Source organism: Chiloscyllium punctatum, chromosome 48 (genome assembly GCF_047496795.1).
Source record: "Chiloscyllium punctatum isolate Juve2018m chromosome 48, sChiPun1.3, whole genome shotgun sequence".
Lineage (NCBI taxonomy): Eukaryota > Metazoa > Chordata > Chondrichthyes > Orectolobiformes > Hemiscylliidae > Chiloscyllium > Chiloscyllium punctatum.
The window spans coordinates 19,951,067-19,978,621 of NC_092786.1; the positions used below are offsets into that span (position 1 = coordinate 19,951,067).

The 27,555-nt window shown below is 42.1% G+C and overlaps 1 protein-coding gene across 4 annotated transcripts in view; it reads left to right on the forward strand.

Moving 5' to 3' along the window:
* The window catches only part of adamtsl3 (ADAMTS-like 3), a 651,955-nt gene that overhangs the window by 601,092 nt on the left and 23,308 nt on the right, over positions 1 to 27,555 (forward strand). For all 4 annotated transcript variants that reach the window (XM_072564789.1, XM_072564791.1, XM_072564790.1 and 1 more), the window contains 5 exons: positions 11,056 to 11,184; positions 14,605 to 14,787; positions 17,753 to 17,872; positions 18,588 to 18,800; positions 26,701 to 26,884. In XM_072564789.1, coding sequence (XP_072420890.1) covers positions 11,056 to 11,184; positions 14,605 to 14,787; positions 17,753 to 17,872; positions 18,588 to 18,800; positions 26,701 to 26,884 — 829 coding nt within the window. The remainder of the gene's footprint in view (positions 1 to 11,055; positions 11,185 to 14,604; positions 14,788 to 17,752; positions 17,873 to 18,587; positions 18,801 to 26,700; positions 26,885 to 27,555) is intronic.

The window sequence follows — 27,555 nt, forward strand, 5'->3', positions numbered from 1 at the left end:
ACTCATAAGAATCTTACCATAAGCCCAGTACAATGGGATGGCACAGTGGCTCAGTGGTTAGCACTACTGCCTCACAGCAGCAGGGTCCCAGGTTCAATTCCAGCCTCGGGTAGACTGTCTGTGTGGAGTTTGCACATTCTCTCCATGTCTGCGTGGGTTTCCTCCCACAGTCCAAAGATGTGCAGGTCAGGTGGATTGGCCATGCTTAATTGCCCATAGTGCTAGGTGCAGAGGGAAATGGGTCTGGGAGGGTCGGTGTGGACTTGTTGGGCCAAAGGGCCTGTTTCCACACTGTAGAGAATCTAATCTACTCTGCATTCCTGTTACTCTTTCCAATGTGAATCACCTCACACATTTCTGCATTAAACTCCATTTGCCACCTCTCAGTCCAGCTCTGCAGCTTATCTATGTCACTCTGTAACCTGCAACATCCTTCAGCACAATCCACAACTCCACCGACCAGCATGATATTCGCAAATGTACGAACTCATCCTTCTATACCCTCATCCAGGTCATTTATACAAATGACAAATAGCAGTGGACCAAAACAGATCCTTACAGTACTCCACTGGTAACTGAGCTCCAGGATAAACATTTCCCATCAACCACCACCCTCTGCCGTCTTTCAGATAGCCAAACCACTAAATCACTGATCACCAAACCATTGATCCAAACCACTAAGTCACCCTCAATCACATGCCTCCTTATTTTGTGCAATAGCCTACCATGGGGAACCTTATCAAATGTCTTGCTGAAATCCATATACACATCACCAACCACTTTACCCTCATCGACCTGTTTGATCACCTTCTCAAAGAACTGAATAAGGTTTGTGAGGCACGACCTACCCTTCACAAAACTGTGTTGACTATTCCTGATCAACTTATTCCTTTCTAGATGATTATAAATCCCATCTCTTATAACCTTTTCTAACACTTTACACGCAACCGAAGTAAGGCTCACTGGTCTATATTTACCAGGGCTGTCTCTACTCCCTTTCTTGACCAAGGGAACATTTGCTATCCTGCAGTCTTCTGGCACACTTCCTGTAGACAATGATGAAGATCAAAGTCAAAGGTTCTGCAATCTCCTCCCTGGCTTCCCAGAGAATCTTAGGATAAATCCCATCTGGCCCAGGGACTTTCTATTTTCACACTTTACAGAATTGCTAACACCTCCTCCTTTTGAACGTCAATCCCATCTAGTCTAGTTGTCTATATCTCAATATTCTCCTCAACAACATTGTCTTTTACTAATGTGAATGCTAATGAAAAAGATTCATTTAGCGCTTTCCCTATCTCTTCCGACTCCACGCACAACTTCCCACTACTATCCTTGATTGGCCCTAATCTTACTCTTGTCATTCTTTTATTCCTGATATACCTATAGAAAGCCTTAGGGTTTTCCTTGATCCTATCTGCCAACGACTTCTCATGTCCCCTCCTGACTCTTCATCGCTCTCTCTTTAGATCTTTCCTGGCTAACTTGTAGCTCTCAAGCACCCCAACTGAGCCTTCACATCTCATCCTAACATAAGCCACCTTCTTCCTCTTGACAAGGGATTCACCTTCCTTAGTAAACCACAGCTCCCGCGCTCGACCACTTCCGCCCTGCCTGACAGGTACATACTTATCAAGGACACTCAGTAGCTGTTCCTTGAATAAGCTCCACATTTCAATTGTGCCCATCCCCTTCGGTTTCCTTCCCCATCCTATGCATCCTAAATCTTGCCTAATCGCATCATAATTGCCTTTCCCCAGTTATAACTCTTACCCTGTGGTATGTACCTATCCCTTTCCATCGCTAAAGTAAACAAAACCGAATTGTGGTCACTATCGCCAAAGTGCTCATCATATCCAAATCTAATGTGGCCTCGCCCCTTGTTGGCCTGTCTATATACTGTGTAAGGAAACCCTCCTACACGCATTGAACAAAAACTGACCCATCTAAAGTACTTGAACTATAGTATTCCCAGTCAAGATTGGGAAGTTAAAGTCCCCCATAACAACTACCCTGTCACTCTCGCTCCTATCGAGAATCATCTTTGCTATCCTTTCCTCCACATCTCTGGAACAATTCAGAGGCCTTTAGAAAACTGCCAACAGCGTGACATCTCCTTTCCTGCTTCTAATCTTAACCCATGCTGCCTCAGTAGATGCGTCCTCAAATGTCCTTTCTGCAACGATAAGACTGTCCTTGACTAACAATGCCACACCAGCACCTCCTCTCTTTTACCAACATCTCTGTTCTTCCTGAAACATCTAAATCCCGGAACCTGCAACAACTATTCCTGTCCCTGCTCTATCCAGGTCTCTGAACTGGCCACAACATCAAAATCACAGGTACCAACCCACGCTGCAAGTTCATCCACCTTATTCCGGATGCTCCTGGCGTTGAAGTAGACATAATTCTAACCAACTTCTTGGTTGCTGGAGACCTTTTGTAACCTTAAAACCTCATTTCTGACCTCACTACTCTCAACCTCCTGTATACTCAAACTACAATTTTGGTTCCCATCCCCCTGCTGAATTAGTTTAAACCCTCCCAAAGAGCATTAGCAAACTCCCCTCCAGGATATTGGTACCCCTCTAGTTCAGGTGAAGACCATACTGTTTGTAGAGGTCCCACCTACCCCAGAAAGAGCTCCAATTATCCAGGTATCTAAAACCCTCCCTTCTGCACTATCCCTGTGGTCACATGTTTAACTCCTCTCTCTCCCTATTCCTTGCCTCGCTAGCAAGTGGTACGGGCAACAAACCAGAGATAACAACTCTGTTTGTTCTGGCTCTAAACTTCCTCCCTAGCTCCCTGAATTTCGGCCTTAAATTCCCATCTCTCTTCCCACATATGTCATTGGTGCCTATGTGGGCCATGACTTGGGGCTGCTCCCCCTCCCCCTCAAGGATGCCGAAGAAAGGATCAGTGACATTACACACCCTGGCACCTGGGAGGCAACACACCAACTGTGAGTTTCTCTCGTTCCCACAGAACCTCCTATCTGTCCCCCTAACTATGGAGTCTTCAATGACTAATGCAAACCAACATTTGGCTGGTCCACAACAATCACTGGTCTCATTTCATTTGGTGTTCTCCTCTCGCCACTGCCTTCAAGTGCATTATCCCACAACCTGACGCAGTCTGTGTCTACCTCCTTCCCAAAATCCACAAACAGGACCCATTGTTTCTGCCTGATACTGCCCCACATAACTCATCATTTTCTACCTTGACTTCATTTTGTTTTCTCTCCTGTTCAGTCCCTGCCCACTTACATCCACAGTTCTTGTGATGCTTGACATCAGTTTTGGAATTTCCCGTTTGAGTGCTCCAGCTGTCTCCTCTTTACCGTGGACGTGTAAAGGGATTGCACCCTAACAGGGTAGTCTCAGGGCTCTCTGCTTCTTCCTGGTATAAAGGCCTGAACCATCTCCATCCATCACCTCCCTCCTCCACCTGGCCAAGCTCATCCTCACTTTGAACAACTTCTCCTTTAACTCATCCTACTTTCTTCATATGTGGCCATGGGCACTTGCATGGGTCCCAGTGATGTGGGGTGCATGGAACTCTCCTTGTTCCAGTCATACTCTAACCCCTCCCGCTCCCCTCCCCCCAAACTCCTTTTGTGGTATATCGATGATGTCATCAGCGCTGCTTCTCTCTCTTGTTTGGAATTGGAGACGTTTAACAATTTCACTTCCAATTTCCACCCTGCTTGCACCTTCATGTCAGACTCTTCCCTTCCCTTCCTTGACATTACTGTTTCCATTTCTGGGGATAGGCTGGCCACCAATATCCACTACAAAGCCACTGACGCCCACAGTTACTTCATCCTGTTTCCTGTGAAGACTTCATTCTCTCAGTTTCTCCATCTCTGCTGCTTTTGTTCCAAATGCCAGCTTCTATATGTTCCCCATCTTCCTCAACCAAGGATTCCCTATCATTGTAGCTGACAGAGTTCTCAACCATGTCCAACCCATCTCCTGCACTTCAGCCTTCATCCATTTCTTTTCTCCCGAGGCGATGTTCGGGTCCCCTTGGTCCTCACTTACAACCCCGCAAGCAGCCACTCCAAAGGATTGTAAGCTCCCATTTCAGCTACCTCCAGTGGAATGCCACCACTAGGCATATATTCCCCTCCCCTAACTTGCCAGCCTTCCATACAGACCATTTCCTCTGGGACACCCTGGTCCACTTCTCCTCCACTTGCAACACCTTCCCATGCAATCACAGAAGATGTAACACCCGCCTATTCACTTCCTCCCTCCTCACCATCTAAGGCCCCACACACACCTTCCAGGTGAAGCAGCAATTTACCTGCATTTCGCTTAATCCAGTCTCCTGTATCCGCTGCTCGCAATGTGGTCATCCCTATGCTGGAGAGACGAAGCGCAGACTGAGCGATCACTCTGCAGAACATCTACATTTTGTTCAACAAAAAGACCCTGAGCTTCCTGTTGCCTGTCACTTCAGCACACCACTGAGTTCCCTGGCCAACATCTCTGTCTCAGGTGTGCTGCGGTGATCCAGTGAAGCTCAGAACAAACTGGAAGAACAGCTCCTCATTTTTCACTTGGGAGCTCTACAGCCTTCTAGACTCAATATCAAGTTCAACACCTTTAGGACTTGAGACACCTTCTCCCATGTCCTTACCCCAACCCCCACACTGGGCCTTGTCATCACATGGGTCCCTACCACAACCATCCCATTGTCAGCTACTATTTGTCCATATCAGCAGCTATTGATTCTCCCAGGCTAAGCTTTACCCATTCCTTTGTCCAACTATCTCTCTGGGCTCCATCTCCAACTTGTTTACTCATTCTGCATCTGCCCCCACATCTCACCTTCAGCATGTATACCTACCTTTTCCCAGCTCCAATCAGTTCTGAAAAAGGGTCGCTGGACCCAAAATGTTAACTCTGCTTTCTCTCCACAGATACCGCCAGAGCTGCTGAGTTTTTCCAACAATTTCTGTTTTGGTTTCTGATTTCCAGCATCTGCAGTCTTTGGATTTTTTTTTGTGTCTCCAGAGTTAGGCATGTTTGTCCTGTGAGAGGTTCCGGCAGCCTGGATTGACAAGACAACGGTGGACTTCAAGGTGATTCAGGATGGCCAAACACACAGCAGATGCAGTACAGTGTGGCTAAATGTGAAGTAACATTCAGCATTTTGGTCTGGGATTTCTGGTCACAGGGTATTGAACCCTAAGATGAGTCACTACCTCTAGCCTAGCTCCAAGGCTACCCCTAGGTTTTACTGGGCAGTTGGTACTACCTTGCATGACACGAGGGTGACTCCCAGCAGTGTGAGGGGAAGCTTTCTTAATGCTGGGGTTAGCCCAATTTGATACCCCTCCCATCAGCTCTCCACCTCCACAGAGAGTGTAAAGTTCTTAGAGATGCAAAGAAGGCCTGAATCAGAGAAGAGTAACATAGGCCTGAATACATTTACAGAATTCAGGTGAGACAAAATGAGGAAAATTAGGATAATCATTAGAATCCCTACAGAGTGAAGCAGGCCATTCGTCCCATCGAGTCTCACTGACCATCCAAAGAGCATCCCAACCTGACTCATCCCATCTCTGTAACCCTGTTAACCCACTTAGCCTACACATCCCCGGACATTATGGGTGATTTAGCATGGCCAATCCATCCTAACCTGTGTATCTTTGGACTGAGAGGAAACCAGAGCACCTGGAGGAAACTCATGCAAACTCCCCACAGAGAGTTGCCCGAGGCTGGAATCGAACCCTGATGCTGAGGCAGCAGAGCTAACCATTGAGCCACCATGCCCCCCCCCCCAAAGATGTGAAATTGATGTATGGGCAGGCAGGAAGTCGGTGAAGATTATCAAGAAGAAACTAAACATCAGTACCTTCCAATGCACCTACATAACAACTGAAAGGGACAACGTTCAATTATTTTTGGAATCATTTATTCTTGGAGGTATTTCTTCATTAAATGTCCAGACATACTGACAGTTATCCTTGGTTCAATCAAGTTACAGTAAAGACCAGGGTGCAAACATTTAATATGGGAAAATGAGACTTAGTGTTGGAAAGGATGCAATTCATACAATACAGGCCGCAGCATTCCATCAGGTGGAAGATTGGAATAATATAGCAGCAAAGCCGTGGAGAAGTGTTCCAGTAAGAGTGGGATTGTTATTGAGGATGAAACAAGCTGTCTTGTTGATGGAAAGAATGCATACAGTTATATTTGCAGTGCTCTATATATACAACTGTACGTAATCTTGGCTTAAAGTTTGAGCATGGTTTGTGATAGCAATCATAGCAGAAAACTGTTCTCCCACTGCGGATTATTAACTGCAATAAATTGTAATCTTATGTCACTTATGATGATGGATAATAGGACCAGGAATCTTGCCAACTGACGCAATCTAATTTATTGTCTACAGGAGGACTCAACAAAATTCATTAGCATCTAGAGTTTTTCCCACAATCACAATGGAAAAAAGTCCATAATCTAAATCCTGATATGCCTACATTCATATTAGGATCAGGAGTAGGCCATTTGGCCTTTTAAGCCTGCTCTACCATGCAGTGAAATCTTCGTCTGGACTTCACATTCCTGGCTCCCACCCCGAAACAATTTTTTTGACCCTTTGGTTGTCAAAAGACCAATGCAAATATATGACATGCACAGTTATGAAACAGGCAGAGGGATACAGACAAACACTGGCTTCAACTTGTGAGTGTTCCACTTGAATGAAGAAAGGGATATTGGCATTGGAAATATTACACACTGGGGAAAAGAATTTGAGGCTAATCCCAGATCTTACTGATACTGATTACTTTCAATTCCTCCAACTCACTGGACCCTTGGTTCTAGATCATTTCTGGAAGGTTAGTTTTGCTCACATTTGAGGAGAACTAACGTGTGTGTTCAATACCTCGGTTACATCTTCCTTCCACATTGTGATTTCCCTGCTTTCTGACTGTAAGCACCCACATTTTACTCTTCACATATTTATGGAAGCTTTGGCAGTTATTCTCACATTGACTGCAATTTTACTCTCATACTCTCTTTTCTCCCTTATTATGACCAAGCTTTTTGTCTGTTTTGCTGAATTCTAATCTGCTTCCTATACTCAGCTTTTTCTGGTGATTTTATATTTCTCCTTTTTAGGTCTAATACTGTCTTATATTTCCTTTATAAGCCCTGGTTGAGGCGCCTTTGGGCCAGTCAGGAATGAACAATTATTGTAATTCATGCATATATTATTGAAATGTTGACTAGTGCCAAGCCACTGTCAACCCTTTTAGCGACATTTCCCGATTTGTCCCTGCAGAGGTTCAGACTATTCTCTTTACTATTGAATCCCCTATCACTTTAGTGCTGCTATTCATCTGCCTGCCTTTGTGTGCACCACAGCCATTTATGGTTCCAGGGGCTTGACTTCTGTACTGTTCCCCAGTAGTACCCAAAATTGTTTGGAGATGGCCACAGCCACAGCCTGCGCTATCTGCCTTCCTCTTCTCTCCTGGTGGTCACCCATCCTTTTCTGCCTGTATAGTCCTTCCATGCAATGGAACTGTCTCACAGAATGTGCTGTCCACAATAATGTCGTCATAACGGATGCTCCGCAGTGTGTCCACCCAGCTAGAAACTGCAATGGACAACCCCAACCAGGGAACTCATGTTCTGTGGTATCCACCTGACCGACCGTATTCCCATCACTGCACCTTTAAAGAATATGAATTATGGGCGAATCTTGCTTCACTTTGAACAGTCCAATTGTAATGCAAAGTCTTTGCTTTAGCTTAACATCCCTTATGCTACTTTTACTACTTATTTTGTTAGCCCTAGCTTCCTCAGTTTAATCCAAGTACAGCTACTGTTTAAAAATGAATGCCCTTCTAAATTATAGCAATTTGTAGACAATCCTTAACAGCAGTTTCTTCCCAATCAATGAACTTCATTTCCTTGCGGACTCTTTCATTTTCATTTGGTTTTGAACTCAGCACCTGCTGCTCCCTCTGATTCCCAAAGTAGGGTTTAACACAAATCAGCTGCTTTCCCTGCACTCGTGACATCATGCTGTTGTTGGATTCAGTGCAGGTAGGCTTCTCAATTGCACCTTATTTCACCTTTCATCTCTTCCGTAGGAGACTTTATTTCTGTCAGTAAACGTTAATTAGGCATCTCTTTCTTCCTCTGCCCCAAATTCGTCCTTTGTCTCAAACTTCCACTTACTCACTCTGTCTCAGTCTCCCTTTGGCAAAATCACCTTAACTCTGACTGGCTTAGTCCAATAGCACGTCAATTTGCACACGATTTAATTTCAAAATTCACAAGTGGACTGTGTCAGAAACATTACAAGGTTGGCTGATATAAAAGAAAATGCTGCAAACACACAGGAAACTAAGCAACGCCTATGTAAAGTGAAACAGAATTAATATTTTGTTCACAGTTTTTCCATCTTTCCACAAATTCTGCCTGACCTGATAAACTTTGCCAGCATATTTGGAATTTCTGCTTTCTGCTTGGAGCTGGACTACTTCGGGGGGATTGGAAATGTTCTGCTTAGGTTTCAGATTTCCAGCATTTGCAGTGTTTTGCTTTTGCTTGAATTTTTGTGAGGAGCATTTAAGTCTCCACCATGATGGACAGGGCGTGTAAGTTCACCAACATTTTCTTTAAAGCCAGTCATAATAAGGAAACAAAACAGAAATTGCTGGAAAAGCTCAGCAGGTCTGCAGCATCTGTAGAGAGAAATCAGAGTTTTCAGTTCTTATTTAGTAATAAGAAAAGCTTGGAATGTGAAGAAAGGACTTTTTGTAAAGTCTATCCGGCCTGGTGTGTTAGTATTTGCAAGCTCCCCTGAGTGTTCTTTCTGGTCAGTCAAGGTCAGAGCATGAAGCTGGTATTTTGATTTCTTGATTTATTTGATTTGATTTAAGTTTTATGGTCACCATTTATTCAAGTACAGGAGTACGGTGAAAAGTGTACCATGTATTGCCACACATGGTACCATCTTAGGTAAGAAGATACTTCGGTCCAAAGCTTAGGTACAAATAATAATAGAGAAACAAAGTTAAAAGTAAAGCATTGCTGTTGTTCTTGGTATAAGTAGAAAGCTAAAGAAATAAAATTTAAAAATTAACATTACTGTCCTTCCTAATATTAGGTGGAAAAATAAAGATAAAAGTTCAGTATTTTGAAATGCCTAGTTCCATTGTGACTACAAGAATATCACCAATAACTCTTGGTGACTCAGTCTGTGATGAATTTTCATGTTTTGCCAAACACAGATAGTCCCAGTATGTGGCAAAGTATCCACATTCTGCCAGAAAATGAATCAAACCGGCTCACTAACTAAGTCACACAATTGTTACAGTGCAGAAAGTGGTTGATCAGTCTGTGGTCTCTGGCTGGCCAAATGAGTATCTCATCTGCCTGCCTACTCCCCTCTTCAAATCAACCCTTTTGGTACCTGGATTGAACCTGCCTCCACAACATTCTCCGACAGTGCATACCCAACTCTAACCACTCATCATTGTTTTATCTCCTATCACTTTTATATCTTTTACTCATTACTTTAAATTAATGCTTACATGTTTGAAATTCTTTGAAGTGGGAATATTTTCTTTCGACTTACTTCATTGAATTATAGAGTCCCCATAGTTTAGAAGCAGGCTATTCAGCTCATTGAGTCCATGCCATCCTTCAAAGAACATTCCACCCAGACCTACCCCTCTTACCGTATCCCTGTAACCCTGTATTTCCCATGGCTCATCCACCTGGCCTGCACATCCCAGTACTGAGTGAGGAAACCAGTTCACCCGGCAGAAACTGACGCAGATACGGGAGAACGCAAACTCCACGCAGTCACCCGAGGGGAGAATTGAACCCAGGTCCCTGGCATTATAAGGCAGTAGTGCTAACCACTGATCCACTGTGCCACCAAAGCAATTTACTTTGTCCAGAGCAATTCATCACATTGATGTGACTCCCAGTTGGTGTCCTAAACCTGTATTAATAAGTGCCTGAGCAGTTTTATCATGTTAAAGACACTATATAAATGCATCTTGTTGGTGATACTTCAGTGTCTCGGAACATAATGCAGGAATGGTTACTTAGAAGTGGCAGCCTCTTTGTGTGTTCCTAAATAGGTTCATTTTTCTCCAAATGGCCACCCTTAACTGCAGAGCCCGGCAATTTAAAGTATTCCTGTGTCTTGCAAAGGTTTGCCCTCCCTGTCCTTCTGCTTTTAGTTAATTCAGCCTAGATAAGTTTGAACTTGCCACATTCCGACTGGGATTGGACACCAGTTAGAGGACCAGCAGGGCCATCCCATCATTTCCACTGAGGATGTCCTTCTGCCATTTCATTGGCAGCTATCTGTGATTGAGGACTTGGTGGTATAAATCCTGGCTACCGATAATTACTGGCCACTCAAAAGCTAATACATTCTCATGCCACTCGCACCAGCGAGAGCAGTGTCTGTTGGTACCTCTGCACACACCTGGTCTGCTGGTACCTCTGCATATGTCTAGTCTGCTGGTACCTCTCTACCCACCTGGTCTGCTGGTACCTCTCTACCCACCTGTGCCACAGCTCAGGGAATCGTACAGCTATTCCAGACCACAGGAGAGTGAAGGTGTAAGGAGGTGTCATTTGATGGAGGAACAAGTAAGGAGAAGGAGGAGGTCTTTCAGCAGCCGCCCTCCCTCCCTGAAGCCAGGTCCCTCAATTGGCGCAGAGTGCCTAAGATGTGAGGAAGCCCCAATGAGAAGAGAAATATTCCAAGAGTGCTAAAGAGACCCATGCAGCTCCCTAAGAGACGACTGAATGGTGGTGGGCTAAGGTTAAATGGAGGTAATTAAAGAGCTCGATTGATAGCCCTCTACCAATGGCCAGAATCCCAAATCACTCCTTCTGCAGGGAGATCTAATTACAGGGCCTGACTTCCATGGTTACCAAGCGTTGCATTAAATTCAGCCCTATGTATAATTTAGGAATATTCACAGTCTTTACTTATTATAATGTTTCAGCTTTGTTGTTTTCACAAGGCTATGTTTCTTTGATGTTTTACCAGAAGCCCCAGTTATTGGATCTTCGAGCAAAAATGTCACAAATCTTGCAACATGGCATCTAACTGCAGTTGTCGGGAGTGCTTTATTTGTCAGACTTGGGGCAACGATCACTATTACTTGTCCCGTTGTAGGTGAGTGAAACAGATGGGATTATTGGCGGTCATTGCATTATATGTTTCCGTTATTGAAAACCTTTTACAGCTCCGAGGGAAAAATATTCAACCTTGTGCCAACTCTCTAAAGCAGCTAATTCATCCTTCACCATTCCAGCATTATGTAAAACAAAATCCTCAAATATTAAACCACTTTACTTTAAGCAACTGTTATGAATGTGGTCTCCCCAAGTGAGAGGGCTCTCTCTCCCTGACAATCCTTTGAGGAAGATTAATTCTGCCTTACAAGAGTTATTCTGAGGTTGATTTTAACTTATTCCCTTTAGTTAATGATTCACCAACCAATGGAAATTGTTTTGTTTCATTTTGTTTCACCTGTACTGCCTGAGATGAATACTGAGGATCTCCCTTCGAGACAGAGTACCCCTTATGAAGATTAGCCTATGTGCAGGATGCCCAGCACATTTACCCTCTTGAGTTAATGATAACTCCATTGGCCGGATATTGCTCCACGGTGACCACATAAGACCCACGGGTCACTTACGTCTATCATATCAGGATGACTCACCTCTATAAGCAAGCAAGAGCTCACATTGACCAGAGTGAGAGTTGATGAATAGTAAATTCTCACTGCTGACCAGAGTGCTTGGAAGCAAGTGGTCAGAAAGGGCATGGGAAAAGCCAAAGGCAAAATAAATAACTAGCTGATGGGAAGGAGAAGGGGAAAAACAACAGTCTACTCAGCCAGTGTTAATCATCTGGGTTAGCTAAGGGAGGGGCAGCCACTCGTGAATCAATCTCTGTGGTGGGCAAGTTGTTGGAGGGAATCCTGAGGGACAGGATATACATGTATTTGGAAAGGCAAGGACTGATTCAGGATAGTCAACATGGCTTAGTGCGTGTCTCGCAAACTTGATTGAGTTCTTTGAAGAAGTAACAAAGAAGATTGATGAGGGCAGAGCAGTAGATGTGATCTATATGGACTTCAGTAAGGCGTTCGACAAGGTTCCCCATGGGAGACTGATTAGCAAGGTTAGATCTCATGGAATACAGGGAGAACTAGTCATTTGGATACAGAACTGGCTCAAAGGTAGAAGGCAGAGGGTGGTTGTGGAGGGTTGTTTTTCAGACTGGAGGCCTGTGACCAGTGGAGTGCCACAATGGACAGTGCTGGGCTCTCTACTTTTTGTCATTTACATAAATGATTTGGATGTGAGCATAAGAGGTACAGTTAGTAAGTTTGCAGATGACACCAAAATTGGAGGTGTAGTGGGCAGCGAAGAGGGTTACCTCAGATTACAACAGGATCTGGACCAGATGGGCCAATGGGCTGAGAGGTGGCAGGTGGAGTTTAATTCAGATAAATGCAAGGTGCTGCATTTTGGGAAAGCAAATCTTAGCAGGACTTATCCACTTAATGGTAAGGTCCTAGGGAGTGTTGCTGAACAAAGAGACCTTGGAGTGCAGGTTCATTGCTTCTTGAAAGTGGAGTCACAGGTAGATAGGATAGTGAAGAAGGCATTTGGTATGCTTTCCTTTATTGGTCAGAGTATTGAGTACAGGAGTTGGGAGGTCATGTTGTGGCTGTACAGGACATTGGTTAGGCCGCTGTTAGAATATTGTGTGTAATTCTGGTCTCCTTCCTATCGGAAGGCTGTTGTGAAACTTGAAAGGGTTCAGAGAAGATTTACAAGGATGTCGCCAGGGTTGGAGGATTTGAGCTAGAGGGAGAGGCTGAACAGGCTGGGGCTGTTTTCCCTGGAGTGTCGGAGGCTGAGGGGTGACCTTCTAGAGGTGTACAAAATTATGAGGGGCATGGATAGGATAAATAGACAAAGTCTTTTCCCTGGGGTGGGGGAGTCCAGAACTAGAGGGCATAGGTTTAGGGTGAGAGGGGAAAGATATAAAAGAGACCTAAGGGGCAACTTTTTCACGCAGAGGGTGGTACGTGTATGGAATGAGCTGCCAGAGGAAGTGGTGGAGGCTGTTACAATTGCAACATTTAAGAGGCATTTGGATGGGTATATGAATAGGAAGGGTTTAGAGGGATATGGGCCGGGTGCTGGCAGGTGGGACTAGATTGGGTTGGGATATCTGGTCGGCATGGACGGGTTGGACCGAAGGGTCTGTTTCCATGCTGTACATCTCCATGACTGTACAATGATGTTAAATCTCAAAGTGACATACGCCCCATGCACCATCATCTACCAGATTGACAGATGTCTATTAATTTCTTTTTCTAAAATCCCTTATGATTGTGATGTACTCTATCATATCTGTAAAATTCATGATTAACCCAGATTATAATATTGGCTGCATTTCAAATGTACTCCCTTTGTGACATCCCAAAGTTGTGAAAAACACTCTATAATTACAAGGCTTTTGATGCTTAGCATGTTTGATTAGCATTAATCTGCCTATAATTATCATGAAGACATAGACTGCTAATATCACCGCTAGAAATAATATGGTTATGATTTAATGCTTTGAATAATATTCCAAGCCCCTTGGGGAAAGAGAATTGAATTTATACCATAATCCATTCTGTTAATGTGATATGTGAATGATAGTGCCAAATTTGATGCATATGTTTGTAAATATGAATCTTATGTAAAGTAAAACAGACAATGCTGGAAAGTCACGGCTGTACTTGTGAAGAGAGAAACCAAGTTAATGAGCAGAGTTTAAGTTTTGCGACAGAGTCTGTGCCAGCAGATGGAACCCAGTGTTGTCTCTGGCAAAAACCCACCATCAGGCAGTTGACTGAGCAGTGTGGGGGCAGAAACCCCACCCCACAATACCGCTCCCATCCACCCAAAAAACACTACAGAGCAGACAGAAGTTGACAGCTGCTTCTTACAAACAGTGCCACTGGGTGTGGTGGCTATTGTTGGTCATGCACCTCCAGAAGCCCAGGGTTAACAAGGGATCTCAGGTTAAGTTGAATATGGGTCAGATGGAAGGGGTAACATGAGTGAGGGGTGTTCGAAGGTAAGAGCAGAGATGTGGCTTTTCTTGTATTCCCCCTTTCCATTTCCTGCTGGTGAGTCCCTCCATGGCGCACTTTCAACAGCCTGGCAAACATCCCCTCCCTCCAACCGTGACCCCCCCCCACCGTTCCGGCTTGGCAAATTCCCTCCATCTGCCTGCATGCTAAAATGCCAGTGGAAGTGCCAAGTGGCCCCTAATTGCCCTCTGAAGGACCATGATTGATGGCTGAACAGCATTCTGACCCTAGACTTAATCAGGTAGGGGTGTGAAGATGGTGGGATCCCCACCTTAACCCTCTCCTCCAAAGCGATGCATCCACTTTCTGCAAACCCACCTCCAGAGGTTGAGGGCTGACATTAAATTCCACCCAATGTTTTAGGCCAATAAATGTTACATGGCAGCATTGAGATTATTTAGCAGATCAATGATGTGTTCCTTTTCCAACAGGTATGCCTGAACCAAAGGTTATGTGGCGAATGAAGGGTGGCTTGTTGGGTGGCAATTCTGTTCTCCTTCAGAACGGCTCTCTGGTGCTGAAGAATGTGACACTTGCCAATCGTGGAACTTATGATTGTATTGCCACAAATGAAATTGGACAAGCCACTGCGTCCACGTTTCTGAAACTAGCTGGTAGGTCTTGTATGCTGTCATTTATCACAGGGTGGCATGGTTTACAAGGAGCAGTATTTATTCCGTAACAATTATCAGTGAGTGTCCGTTATCACTGGACCAAAGGGAAAGGGAAGTTATCCCCATGCTAGTCACACATGCTTCACAATAGCCAGAGTGCAGTGATGCCCTCAGAGACCAATAACCTTTACAAAGAGGTCTGCATACCTCAAACATGATGGACTCGAAGGATCATACACTAAGATTTCATGTTTTAAGACTGTTACTGAAAAAGACATTGAAATCCACATTGACTAAACATTCTTTAGTAATGAAAATACAAAACGTATTTAGAGGGAGAGCTGGTAGTATTATAGCAATGTCACTGAGCCAGCAAATCCAAGGTATCGCTTTGTGTTTCAAATCCTATGCTCTGTTCAGTAATGTGTTACATGTCACTCCAGATCCAGAGCAAAAATGTCTTCTGAAATAGTCTAGCAAGCCAAGAATAATTAACGATGGGCAAAAGCTGTTTGTCTAGTCAGTGATGCACATATCCCATGTAAGATTGAAAACAAAACTCCAGAAAAAATATCCCCCTTACCTTCCCAACACAACTGAAAATCTCTTTCTGCATTTATGTTACACATCTCCACAGAATTGTAGATTTTTATTTGTTCTTTTAACTGAAGGTAAAATCAAGCATTTCATATCCCTTTCATTCTGTCCAGCAATAACCCACTTTTGTTTCCATTATTTTATTTTTTTTCACGGGATGTAGATGCCACTGGCTAGGCCAATATTTATTTCCCATCTATAATTGCCCTTGTGAAGCTGCTGCTAAGCTGTTTCTTTAACAGCTGCAGTCTAAATGGTGTCCATACTCTCTCAGTGCTGCTAGTAAGAGGAGACTTTGGTCCAGCAACTGAGAAGGACCAATGATCTAGTTTCCTAGGACAGTGTGAGACTTGGAGGTGAGCTTGTAGATGGTGGTATTCCCATTGATTTGCTGCTCTTGTCCTTCTCGATAATAAAGGTGGGATTAGAATGTGTGATTGGTGTATTGTTGCAGTGCATCTTGTAGATGGTAAGCACTACAGCTACTGCAAGTCAGTGGTAGAATGAGTTGATGTTGAAGATGGTGGTTTTGTTGCCAATCCAGTGGGTTGCTTTGACCTGGATGGTATCGAGCTTTTTGAGCATTGCTGGAGCTGCACCCATCTTGGCAAGTGGAGGATGTTGTATTTCAAACCTGACTTGAGCATTGTTGGTGGTGGGTAGACTTTAGGGAATTAGGATGTGAGTTCACCACAGACTTCCCAGCTTCAGCTGCTTGTGTGACAGTTGTATTTATGTGGCTCAGCCAGTCCAGTTTCCTGGAAAGACTCCCTTCCAAGTAGCACTGTGGGTGTCCCTATACCCCAAGGATTGCTGCAGTTCAAGAAAGCAGTTGACCACCACCGCCACCTCCCATGCAATTGGGAATAAGCAATAAATGCTGGCTCAGTCAGCAACACTACATCCCTTTTAAAAACTAAATAATAAAGCTATTGGCGTATTGTCAGGTAGAGCTAGTGGAAGATCACAGACTCCATTTTACCTTGAAGTAAAAGAATATAGTTTAACAAAGGATCATCTTAGATAATGTAGTTTGCAGAAACTTGTGGCAGAGCTGACACTCAAAGCAGCAACATGCTGATTTAACCACAGACTCTGTGTGCAGAACAAATGAGAAACCCAGGAGACAGCTTGAATTTAAAAAAATTAGATCATCTGATCCTGAAAAAAATCATTAAATTCACAATGTAACATTTGTAACTGCATAATTATTATCAGATAAGATTCATGTGATATTGATTCTATCCTCTGTTGTGTAGATCTGGATTCTCATTAAAATGAGAAGACATTCCTACTCCCTAATGACTAGAGCAATTCAAGAAGGTAGTTCATCACCATCTTCTCCCAGGCAATTAATGATGAGCTTTTCCAGATCTCCCTGGTTCTGCCAGTTGCATATTCAGACACAAGGGCATCATAAACAAGATAGCTTCTGACCTACAACTACCCTGCTCCCAGATTGATGGATCTGTGAGGTCCATGGTAGTGGTAGCAACTTACATGGGCACGGCCTTCTTGCAGGAGAGTGTGAAAGACAAGTACATCTTTTCCTCATAGCTGCTACGTAAAACCCTAATGTAAGAAAGGATTGAAGCTGTAGGCCTTGTGCAAGGGAGCATGTCCAAGCCAAGACAATGACTTCATCCATTAAACACTACTTGTCTAGAAATTGGACAAGTACAATCCATTTTCTGCAACGAGGCAAATTGACCTCATTATCTAAGGAAAGAGTCAGGTTTGACTTAGAGCATCAATTCTGTTTCTAACTCCACAGATGCTGCTCTACCTGCCGAGTTTCTCCAATATTTTCCATTTTTACTTTAAATTTGCAGCATCTGCAGTTTTTGTTTTGCTTTTGTTTGGCCTCAGTGTTTTTACAGTTCAACTACAGGCTGTTCTGTTAGACCAAATGATTCTGAACTAACTTTTTGTATTGAATATCTTGTCAGAGAGTGTTGCACATTTATATCCCATGCAATTTACAAAGACCAGAATGGCAAAACTAAAATGGAAGGAACCTGGATGCTGACGTTGAGTACTTAACTGCATGTTTCAGTTTGCTAATGTCACCTTGTTCAATGTCCACTCTTAGCTGGCTTACTAAATTAATTAGTTTGCAAAAGTCTGTTCTTCTGTCCAAGTTACCAAGAAAGGTATCTGGGACAGTTTGATTTTGTTTTTGCTAATATGATCCTCCAAGGAGCCAATCAGGGAACTGTTGCCGAGAATAAACAATGCAAAAGATTATTGCTCTTACAAACCCATGCGAAAAGTGGAAATTGTCATGAGGTAAGAGTGAGAGTTGCAAATTAAATTTGTCAAAAAATAAAAAGCTCTGAACAGGTTCTTTCTCAACATTTTCCTTTAGAGCCAAGAACTGCTCTTCCATTTATAGCAAACCATCAACTTAAAGAAAGGAAGCGTGTCTTAATGGCATCACAAGCTGGCTCTCCAATTACAGTTAAACAAGGAGATGTATTCCGTATAGGTGAGTATGTGATGTATTCCGTGTAGGTGAGTTTCGCTCGTTCGCTCTCTCTCACAAGCACATAAATCAGTAATATTTGGCTACAATTAAACCTCTTTCAATGGCTTAGAAATATTCGATTTGACATAATAGTATGTGGAAATAATTAATTTGGCCTTTCTGCCTACTACTTATACTGTTTTCAAAGTGACCATTTCTATAACTTTATAACTCTCTGGAAATAAATAGCTGAAAATATCTTGAAAAAAGTCACCGTTTGTAACACTGGGACCAATTCTGATATAGATTAGTTTTAAGTAGCTAAGCACCACTGCATGTTGAGGCTGAATGATAATTAGCTAAACCCTAAGTGTGAAGTAACACCAAGGTAGCATTTGACAGAGTATGGCATTACAAATTGATCACAAAATTTGTAGAGTTTGTATTGATTAGAGTCATTCCTCAATGAGCAGTAGATGCTTAAGGTTATTGGAGACCAATCATTTCAGCCCCAGGATATCTCTGCAAGGGTTTCTCCGGGTACCTTAACTTTCATGTTACTTGTATTGCTAAGTGTTTAAATATTATTAGAGATTTATATTTCATAGTTAGAAGATTCTTTTTTCCTTTTTGGTACAATGCTATAGTTTCCTTCATGAGAATTACCATCACACTATTTTTGGATGTATTAAATATGTTTTTTGTCTAAAGTTAGTCCTCCATATATGTTTCCTAGGTTGTCCAGTGTTTGCTAAACACAAAATGACCATCAGCTGGTATTTTGGGAATCAATCCATTCATACAGTCCTGGGACTTGAATATAAAGTGTTGGCTCGGGGGCGTGTCCTTGAAGTGAACACAGCCTTTAAGAGGTTGGCAGGGCAGTACAAATGTCTGGCATCCAATGATACTCAGTTGCTTTCTGCCTCAGTGAATGTGAGCTTCATAGGTAAGCCAAGAAGTCATTTACTTTTTTGTACCATTTATCATTCATCAACTAATATCGTATTTGTGTTAGCAAAGTGAAACTTTATGAATTATGAAGGTGAAGTCTATGTAAGAAGGCATTCAAACCTGATATATCGATTCTTCCAGTGTTCGTTAATGATACTACATGTATTACAATGTGGTTATGCTACAATATTATTTTTCTTATGTCCACCAGTGACAATCTATAATTTTTGTCTACTTTTTGTAAGTCAGCCTTTTGCCTTTACATTTTTTTTTGTACATTTCCCATTCGCTACGCATTCCACAGATGTTAGCCCAAATTTTCAGCCATGGTGCATGGATTATCAGTCAGACTGTTCTCAATGTCACAATCCTGCCTCCTGTCAGATACTCCTGCACACACTATTTACATGGTGCGGATCCCCATGGTACGAATGGATCCCCATGGTACGAATGGATCCCCATGGTACGAATGGATCCCCATGGTACGAATGGATCCCCATGGTACGAATGGATCCCCATGGTACGAATGGATCCCCATGGTACGAATGGATGTAAGCTAATGCTGAGACAGGCAGGTGAGAAGGCCTGCCACAATTCACTGGGAAATCAGCACAGTTCTGCACATGTATGCCTTGTATCCTGGTCCTCACCCGTCATCCCACCCTCACCCCCCTCCATCTCCTCCTTGTATCCCTATCCATATCCCCAGTTCCCCCAGTACAGTCATTATTCAATTGGTATCCACTATAGACTGAATGTGCTACTCATAATATTGGCAGGTCTTTGTGATGCATAAACAGCCACCAAAAAACCTCTTCAAAAACATAATTTTCTAAACTTCATCAAACCTGTGTAAAATCGTTCACCGTTTTCTTGACAGTTCATTTAGCAATTCCTGCTGAGTTGAATCCACTAACAGAGTTTAAAGCTCAGCCAAACATTGACAGTAAGATTTCGTTGCACATCTCTACCAAACAACCCCTAGAGCTAACTACATTAAGGCAGTTGAAATAAGGGAACAGATAGCCATCTTTTGTAATGATCCAAAGGTTAAACTGCTGATCAAGGAAAATATAAAATCAGAGGTAAGCTAAGACATAAAAATGTGAATGTCAGTACGGTTAAATGTAAAGGAAAATCCATAAAATAAACTACTCTAATTTGTCAGAACTATTCCATAATAGAATATAGACTTAGGACAGTACACGATAAACTTTGCCCCAGTAAACTTTGGCCCATGATATTCTGCCAAACATGATACCAAATTAAATTGATCCCTTCTGCCTGCCCATGATCCAGATCCCTCCATTCCTTGCTTATTCATGTGCTTGTCTAAAAGTCCCTTAAACGCCCCTATCAAAGTTGCCTTCCCCACTATCCTGAGTTGTGTATTCCAGGCACCTATCACTCTGTGTAAAAAGCTTGCCTCTCACATTTTCTTTGAATGTTCCCCCCTTACCTTAACTGCATGCCCGTTAGTACTAGACACTTCAATGCTGTTCATTTAATGGTTACTTACAAAACCAGATCAAAACCCAATGATTAATCACTCTATTTAACTTAACATACACTATTACATTTGAACAGGCAAAGTTATCAACACCTTGTCAACATCTTTTTTAATAAATTCCTGAATCCAGACTAGGCTTCCCTTATGGCTCTTCTGAGATGTTGTAAGTTATAGCTTGACCCAATTGTGTGGAAATATCGAGGGTGTTTGCCCAACCCCACAGTGGAATAGGAAAGGACATGTTTGCTGTACTCTGGTTCGCTGTCCAAACTCCTCTCCTGCTCATATAAAAACCCACACAACAAGAATGAATGTGAGAATCCTGGAATCAGGTCATGCCTGATATTTGTCAATCTTGTTCATCTCCACCCATCTTCTTGTGCACCTACTGAACTGATTCCATAATGCAATAGGTTTAAATAATTAATGGTAAGTTTGGCTTGAAGTAAGGCTGACGTGGGCATGCTACTTTCTGCAGTATTTATATTACACTCTTCATAACTGGAATAACTGGACAGAGGCCGGTATCCCATCACCAGGTCACCCTTTATGTATATGGGCTCTGACCAGCCAGCCCAGAGCTAATCCCGAGACTGAGGAGAGTCTCTGAATCTTCTGTTTATTTTTTTTTCTTTTTTCAGAACCTCTAACACTCCTTTTCTTTTTCCCTTTTTTTTCTATTAACCCCCACACTACCGCCTAACTGCGGTAGTGCTTATTTTTCCCCAGCACCCATGGTGTGTATGTGCAGGTGTGAGACACAGTGAGAGACACAAAGTGCATGAATCTTTATTCAATTTCCACCACCAGGAAGATAGGAAGGCAGCCGGGTGGCATCTTCTGTTTATTTTTTTTTAATTGCGGTGAATGTCCTGTTTATTTTTTTTCCTTTCTTTTTAAATTAACCCCCACATTACCGCCTAACTGCGGTAGTGCTTATTTTTTTCCCAGCACCCATGGTGTGTGTGTGCGCAGGTGTGAGACACAAAGTGCACGAATCTTTATTCAATTTCTACCACCAGGAAGATAGGAAAACACCCGGGTGGCATCTTCTGTTTATATGTGTCAGCCAGGGTTCCCTGATTGGCTCAGGTTTACAACACCAATGAAGGATCTCATAGTAAATGAGGCCCACCTGGTCCTCATTTCAGACACTGCAGTAACTTTATTAAATATCATGTTCATAGATCAACATCAAACATGAAAGGAAAGAGCAAAGTATTCCACAGGCACATAAATAAAAGAAAAATCAGAATGAGAAAAGGATCACTAAAGGGTACACTTAATATAATCACTGGTAATAGCAAAGGCATGCCAAAACTATTAAATCATTAGTTTGCCTCAGTGTTTACTGTGTGTCTAATATAATAAGTACCATGTCAGCTGAAGAGATTTAAAAAAGAAAAATATCGAAGGTGGAAAGAGAGGAAGTAATTGATAAATTTATCAAACTTCGAGGGGAATAAAACTCCAGCTTTGATAAACAGCATCGACACAGACTCAAGGCAGTTAAGCAAGAGGAAGCGGAGACACTTAAACTGAACGTATAATCAGAAATGGTTAGCCATTAGAAATGGGCCGTCATGTTCACTAAGATCATTGACTTTTCTGAAGATATTAACAGAGAACTTAAGCAATGGTAATGAAGTGGCCATGCTACATTTCAACTTTCAAAAAAGCCCATAACAAAGTGCCATGTAGTAAACTCATGATTGATGTCATATTTTGTGGAGGAGGCAAACAATTAACAGAATGGAAATTCCGAAGACGACTCCCTGGACCCGAAGTATTAACTCTGCTTTCCCTCCGTGGATGCTGCCAGATGCTGTACATTTCTCTGACTCCACGTCCTCCTGAGGTTTTCCAGCACTTTCTGTTTTTGTCACAGAATGGGAGCTAAACTGGCTACAAAAGGGAAAATGGTGAGATAAAGGCAACTCCCCATGCTACTGCATGTGGAAAGTGGTGCTCCACAAGAATTTCTGCGAGAACCACTGTGGTTTGCAATTTACATAAACATTGTGGCTTGTGAGATTGGAAGTACAATTTCAAACTGTGGAAAGGACAACAATTGTAGTGCAGTTTATTCAGTGGAAGATTGTGATTAAAATACAAGAAGGCATTGATCAACCTGTGCTCTGAGTATGTAATTGGCATATTAATTTCAGTATAAACTGAGGTTTGCATTGTGATGTGATGCATAGCGTGAAGAATAAGGAAGACACATCTTCCTTGAAAAATATGAATTGAATTATATAGGAATCCATGACCAAATCAGCACAGGACTTATATGCTTAATGGTAAGGTCCTGGGAGTGTTACCAAACAAAGAGACCTTGGGTGCAAGTTCATAGTTTCTTGAAAGTGGAGTCACAGGTAGACAGGATAGTGAAGAAGTCAGTGCATTGCATATAGGAGTTGGGATATTAGTTAGGCCACTTTTGGAATACTGTGTTCAATTCTGATCTCCCTGCTATATGAAGGATGTTGTTAAACTTCAAGGGATGCAGAAAAGATTTACAAGGATGTTGCCGGGGATGGAGGATTTGGGCTATAAGGAGAGACTCAGTAGACTGAGGCTGTTTTCCCTGGAGTGTCAGAGGCTGAAGGGTAACCTTATGGAGGTTTATAAAATCATGAGCATGGATAGAGTGAATTGTCAAGGTTTTTTTCCTGAGGCAGGAGAGTCTAGAATTTGAGGGCATAAGTTTAAGGTGCGAGAGGAAAGATTTAAAAGGGACCTAAGGAATAACGTTTTCACATGGAAGGTGCATGTATGGAATGAGCTGTCAGAGGCGATGCTGGAGGCTGATACAATTACAACATTTAAAAGACATTTGTATGGCAACATGAATAGGAAGGGTTTAAAGGGATATGGACTAAATGCTGGCAAATAGGATTAGATTATTTTAGGATATCTTGTCGGCATGGACGAGTTGGACCGAAGTGTCTACTTCCGTGTTGTACATCTTTATGGCACTATGATTCCAAACAACAATAGGGGTCATTTCTGGAGGAATTTGAAAAGTGGAAAACTTTTGCTAAACATCTGAGACATCTTGCTTAGATTATATCTGGAGCATTGTGCTCAGCCCTGTTGTTCATATTATAAAACAGAGACCTTGAAGATGCACTAGAATAATAGAAGACAATGAGGGGTTATAGCTATCAAGAAAACTGCCTTTAAACAATGAAGGCTGAAGGATGATCAAAATCTGTAAGGTAATGAAAGGGTTTGAGCAGGTAAGTGCAGGGAAGATGTTCCCACTTGTGAGGAACACCAGGTATTGATATCACATAGTAATCTTAGAAAAATTACTGGCTAATAAATCCCAAAGAAGTTTGGGATGTGAAGCTCACTACCACAAACAGCCATTGTGGTAAATAGTATAGATACGTTTAATGACTGCAGAAGGGCTTTTGCCCGAAACGTTGATTTCGCTGCTCGTTGGATGCTGCCTGAACTGCTGTGCTCTTCCAGCACCACTAATCCAGTAGATACGTTTAATAGCAGGCTAGGTCAACACACAAGGGAGAGAAAGGATGAGAAGAATATCCTGATCGAGTAAGATGAAATAGGATCGATAAAGCATGAACTGATATTGTTTTGCTTAGCCAAACAATCCGTTTCTAAGAATTAAATACCATGAAATTCTATCTAAGTCATATCATAACCCCGAAAGCAAGGTAAGTTCTATGTAAATCAGGCAATCGCCCCAAAAGGAAGATACTTTCAATGATATAGGGCCTTGTATGTTTTCAGGAAATATCCTTTCGTTTCAAACAAATTTATTTACTTTTGGAATATTGCCAATGCTGTTACGACGGTAGTTGTAGGAGTTAACATTTTGAAGAAGGGTCACTAGACTCGAAACATGAACTGTTTCTCTCCACGGATGCTGCCAGACCTACTGAGTTTCTCCAGCAATTTCTATTTCTGTTTGTTTCAGATCTCTACTATCTGCAGTTCTTTGGAATGTATTATTGAGGGGTGATAAGTATTGAGCCAAAGTTGATCAGCAACCTAAATTGAATGTTTAACTCTGAAGTAAGACAGACTCAAATAAAAAGGTCCAAAGCAGGAAACTATGGGTCAGGAGAAGGTGATACTTACTCATGCTGAAGTAATTATTTTTGTGACTGAACCTTTGCAGCTCTTTTTCTGCTTATGCTTTTTTTTAATGGCCTGTCAAATACTTCAGTGACATTCAGTTATTCTAGTAACCACATTCAATTTTCACAGCTGTAAAGTGGCTAAAAATTGCCATATTTTTCTGAAAATTTTGTGCCACAGGGACTTTGAACAGAAATAAATCAACATCACACCTAATTGCCACACTGGAGACCCTTGCGTATGGAAGTTGGTAGGGCATGTTGAGGTTGCACAGGACGTTGGTGAGGCCCCTCCTGGAGTACTGCTATATGAAAGATATTAGTAAATTGGAGAGGGTTCAGAAAAGATTTACCAGGATGTTGCTGGGAATGGGCGGTTTGAGTTAAGCTGGACAGGCTCACACGTTTTTTCACTGGATCGCTGATCAAGCAGTCACCTTACCAAGGTTGATAAAATCATGAGGGTCATAGATAAGGGGACGAACCCTAAGGTGGGCGAGTACAAAACTAGGGGGCATATTTTTAAGGTGAGAGGAGAAAGATTTAAAAGGACATGAGGGGCAATTTCTTTATGCAGAGAGCAGTTTACGTATGGAATGAACTGCCAGAGGAAGTGGTGGACGCAGGTACAGCTACAGCATTTCAAAGATATTTGGACATGTACATGAATAGGAATCATTTGGAGAGATATAGGCCAAATGCAGGCAAGTGGGACTAGTTGGACTGAAAGGTCCGATTCAATACTGTATGATTCCATGAGTCTATAAATTAAATATTCTTTCATAAAATGTGACCGAGTTACAACTTACGATCTGATTGTTACCTCAAGTATTGGTGGTATTCTCCAAAAAGTCCAAGCAACTCTGACCTGCTTGATCTGATTCACCTTATTTGTTGATTTAATTTATTTGTGTTTGAGAAAGGATGGTCTTGGTGAATTTGCATCAATGCTTCATTAAACTCACTAACTTACATTAGCTTTTAAGTTTTATCTGCAGCTTGAGACATCAACAATTAATAGAGATAGAGGCTTTAATTTATATCTGCTCCAGGAGATTTGTACACAGAGCAGACAATGAGTGAGGGAAATGACCTTATCATGCCACCTTTAAGACTCCTATACTACTTGCTTTTTGCATTTACAAAGTGTTACAAGGGCCAACATTTTGTCTTCACTGTCTGAATGGTGTGCATTGTGACACAGAGGGAAGAATTGGCTGTGAGGGTTTCACTCCAGTAACAAAGCTCAACTAAATTTCCCTTTGTTGAACTTAATTGATTCAATTAGGGACGTATGATCCTTCCCTTTCATACTATGATGTGCCTGGAAGAGCCATAATGACTACATAGTAAAGGTGGAAAACTCTACCCCATGGAGTCTTTTGGGTGAAAGTATGAAAATCACTCATGATATTTCAGGGCCATGTTATTGTCTCTAATCTGCATTCACAGTAAAATCTCCTCTCATCACTTAGAGTTTCTTACCATCTCATTTTATATCACTTTTTAGATTATCAGATTAAGGATGTTTTTGATATTTGAGGGTTACCAGGCTAGATGTCAAGTGTGTCACAAATAGTCTAAACTCCACTCTAAAGTTATATGTTTCTCCCAGTCTCAGGGGAACCCATAATCAATGTGAATGGTTTCAAGTTGCAAAATGTTTTAGTGATTTCAGTGTTATTCCCAGCCTAATTACACTGCAGGACAGCAAATGTCAGAATCATTTGGCATCACTAATTCCAACACCTGCCATCTGAGGAAGATATATGTTTAGATCAATACTCGGGCCAAGTTTATAGACAGTTGAACAACCTGGTTCTACTTAATAAACTAAACCAAGGAAGGGCATTTTCACCCAACCACCTTACAGGTTGCATCCTATTTCCCCATGCACAACCTACAGCTTAAGATACTATTGTGATTAATGCAAACACAACTGAACTTATTCTGAGTCATAAACTATGAAAAATCACTGAAGATAGGTTTTGCTTATGATTTTTTTCACATTTTACCAAAATAACGTTTACCTTGTATTGAACCATTCCTCTGTTTCACATCACTAAACTTACGTTTATGTTTCTACATTGTCAACAATATCTGTTTTTTATCTTGTGTTTATAATCTTGTATTTTTAACTTTGAACCTTTGAACTAGCATTTTATGCTCCAAAAGACTGAAGAAACTGTCCAAAGGAATTATTATTATTATTATTATTTCCGTGGCAGCATTCTAATTCTCTCAAGTTATTGTTGACTTCTTTCCTGAATCAGATTTCATGTGGGTGCCCGGTAACTGGGGTGCCTGCACTGCAACCTGTGGCAACGCAGGAGTCCAACAACAGAAACTGCTCTGCCTGAATACAAATGGAATTGAGGTGATTGAGTCAGCATGTTATGAACTTCCCAAACCTCCCTTGCTGACTGAACCATGCAACACTCAGGATTGTCCAGCCAGGTAAGAGTGTCACTTTTGTTCCTTTGGTGAAAGGGCTTCTGCATAAGTTTCATGCAATTAATTTAGCCGAGTCCATGCTCAGCGAGTGGCAGGGAATCGGATGAGCTACACCAAGTGTTAATATGTAACGTCAAGGTGTTAGTGTGAGATATGCGCACAATGGCACATGCAAGTTAAATTTATCAAAATGCACGGGTGGTGGATTTTGATCTTCTCCACCCAGTAGAATGAACTTGTGTGAAGGGAGGAGAACTCCAATAGAAGAAAAGATTTGAGTGGGTCTTTTTAAAGGATCCCAATGTCTGATTTTTAGTCAATTGTGGATACACTGCATTTTGTTTGCAGGCACAGGGGTGGTTGCAAAACATATTGAAATTTTCAAGACTCTGTTAGCTTAAGGGTATCCAGGCAGGTAAGTGGAGTGAGTTGCAAGGGTTCAAGGCCAATTTCTGTTCTTAAGTCTTGCTGTTCCAATCACTGGAAGTTCATAAGAAACTCTACTGTCTACGTAATGAGAGACATCCTCAAAGAAGTCAAGTAGGTTTATTTGCAAGGATCTTTCCTTCTGAGAAGCTGCCCTTTTCTGTTATTCTTGTTCCTGATGTTTGGCTGATGAGCCTTTCTCACGGTGTTGTCTTGATCATTTAGCATCAACCGACCTGGTTTACAAT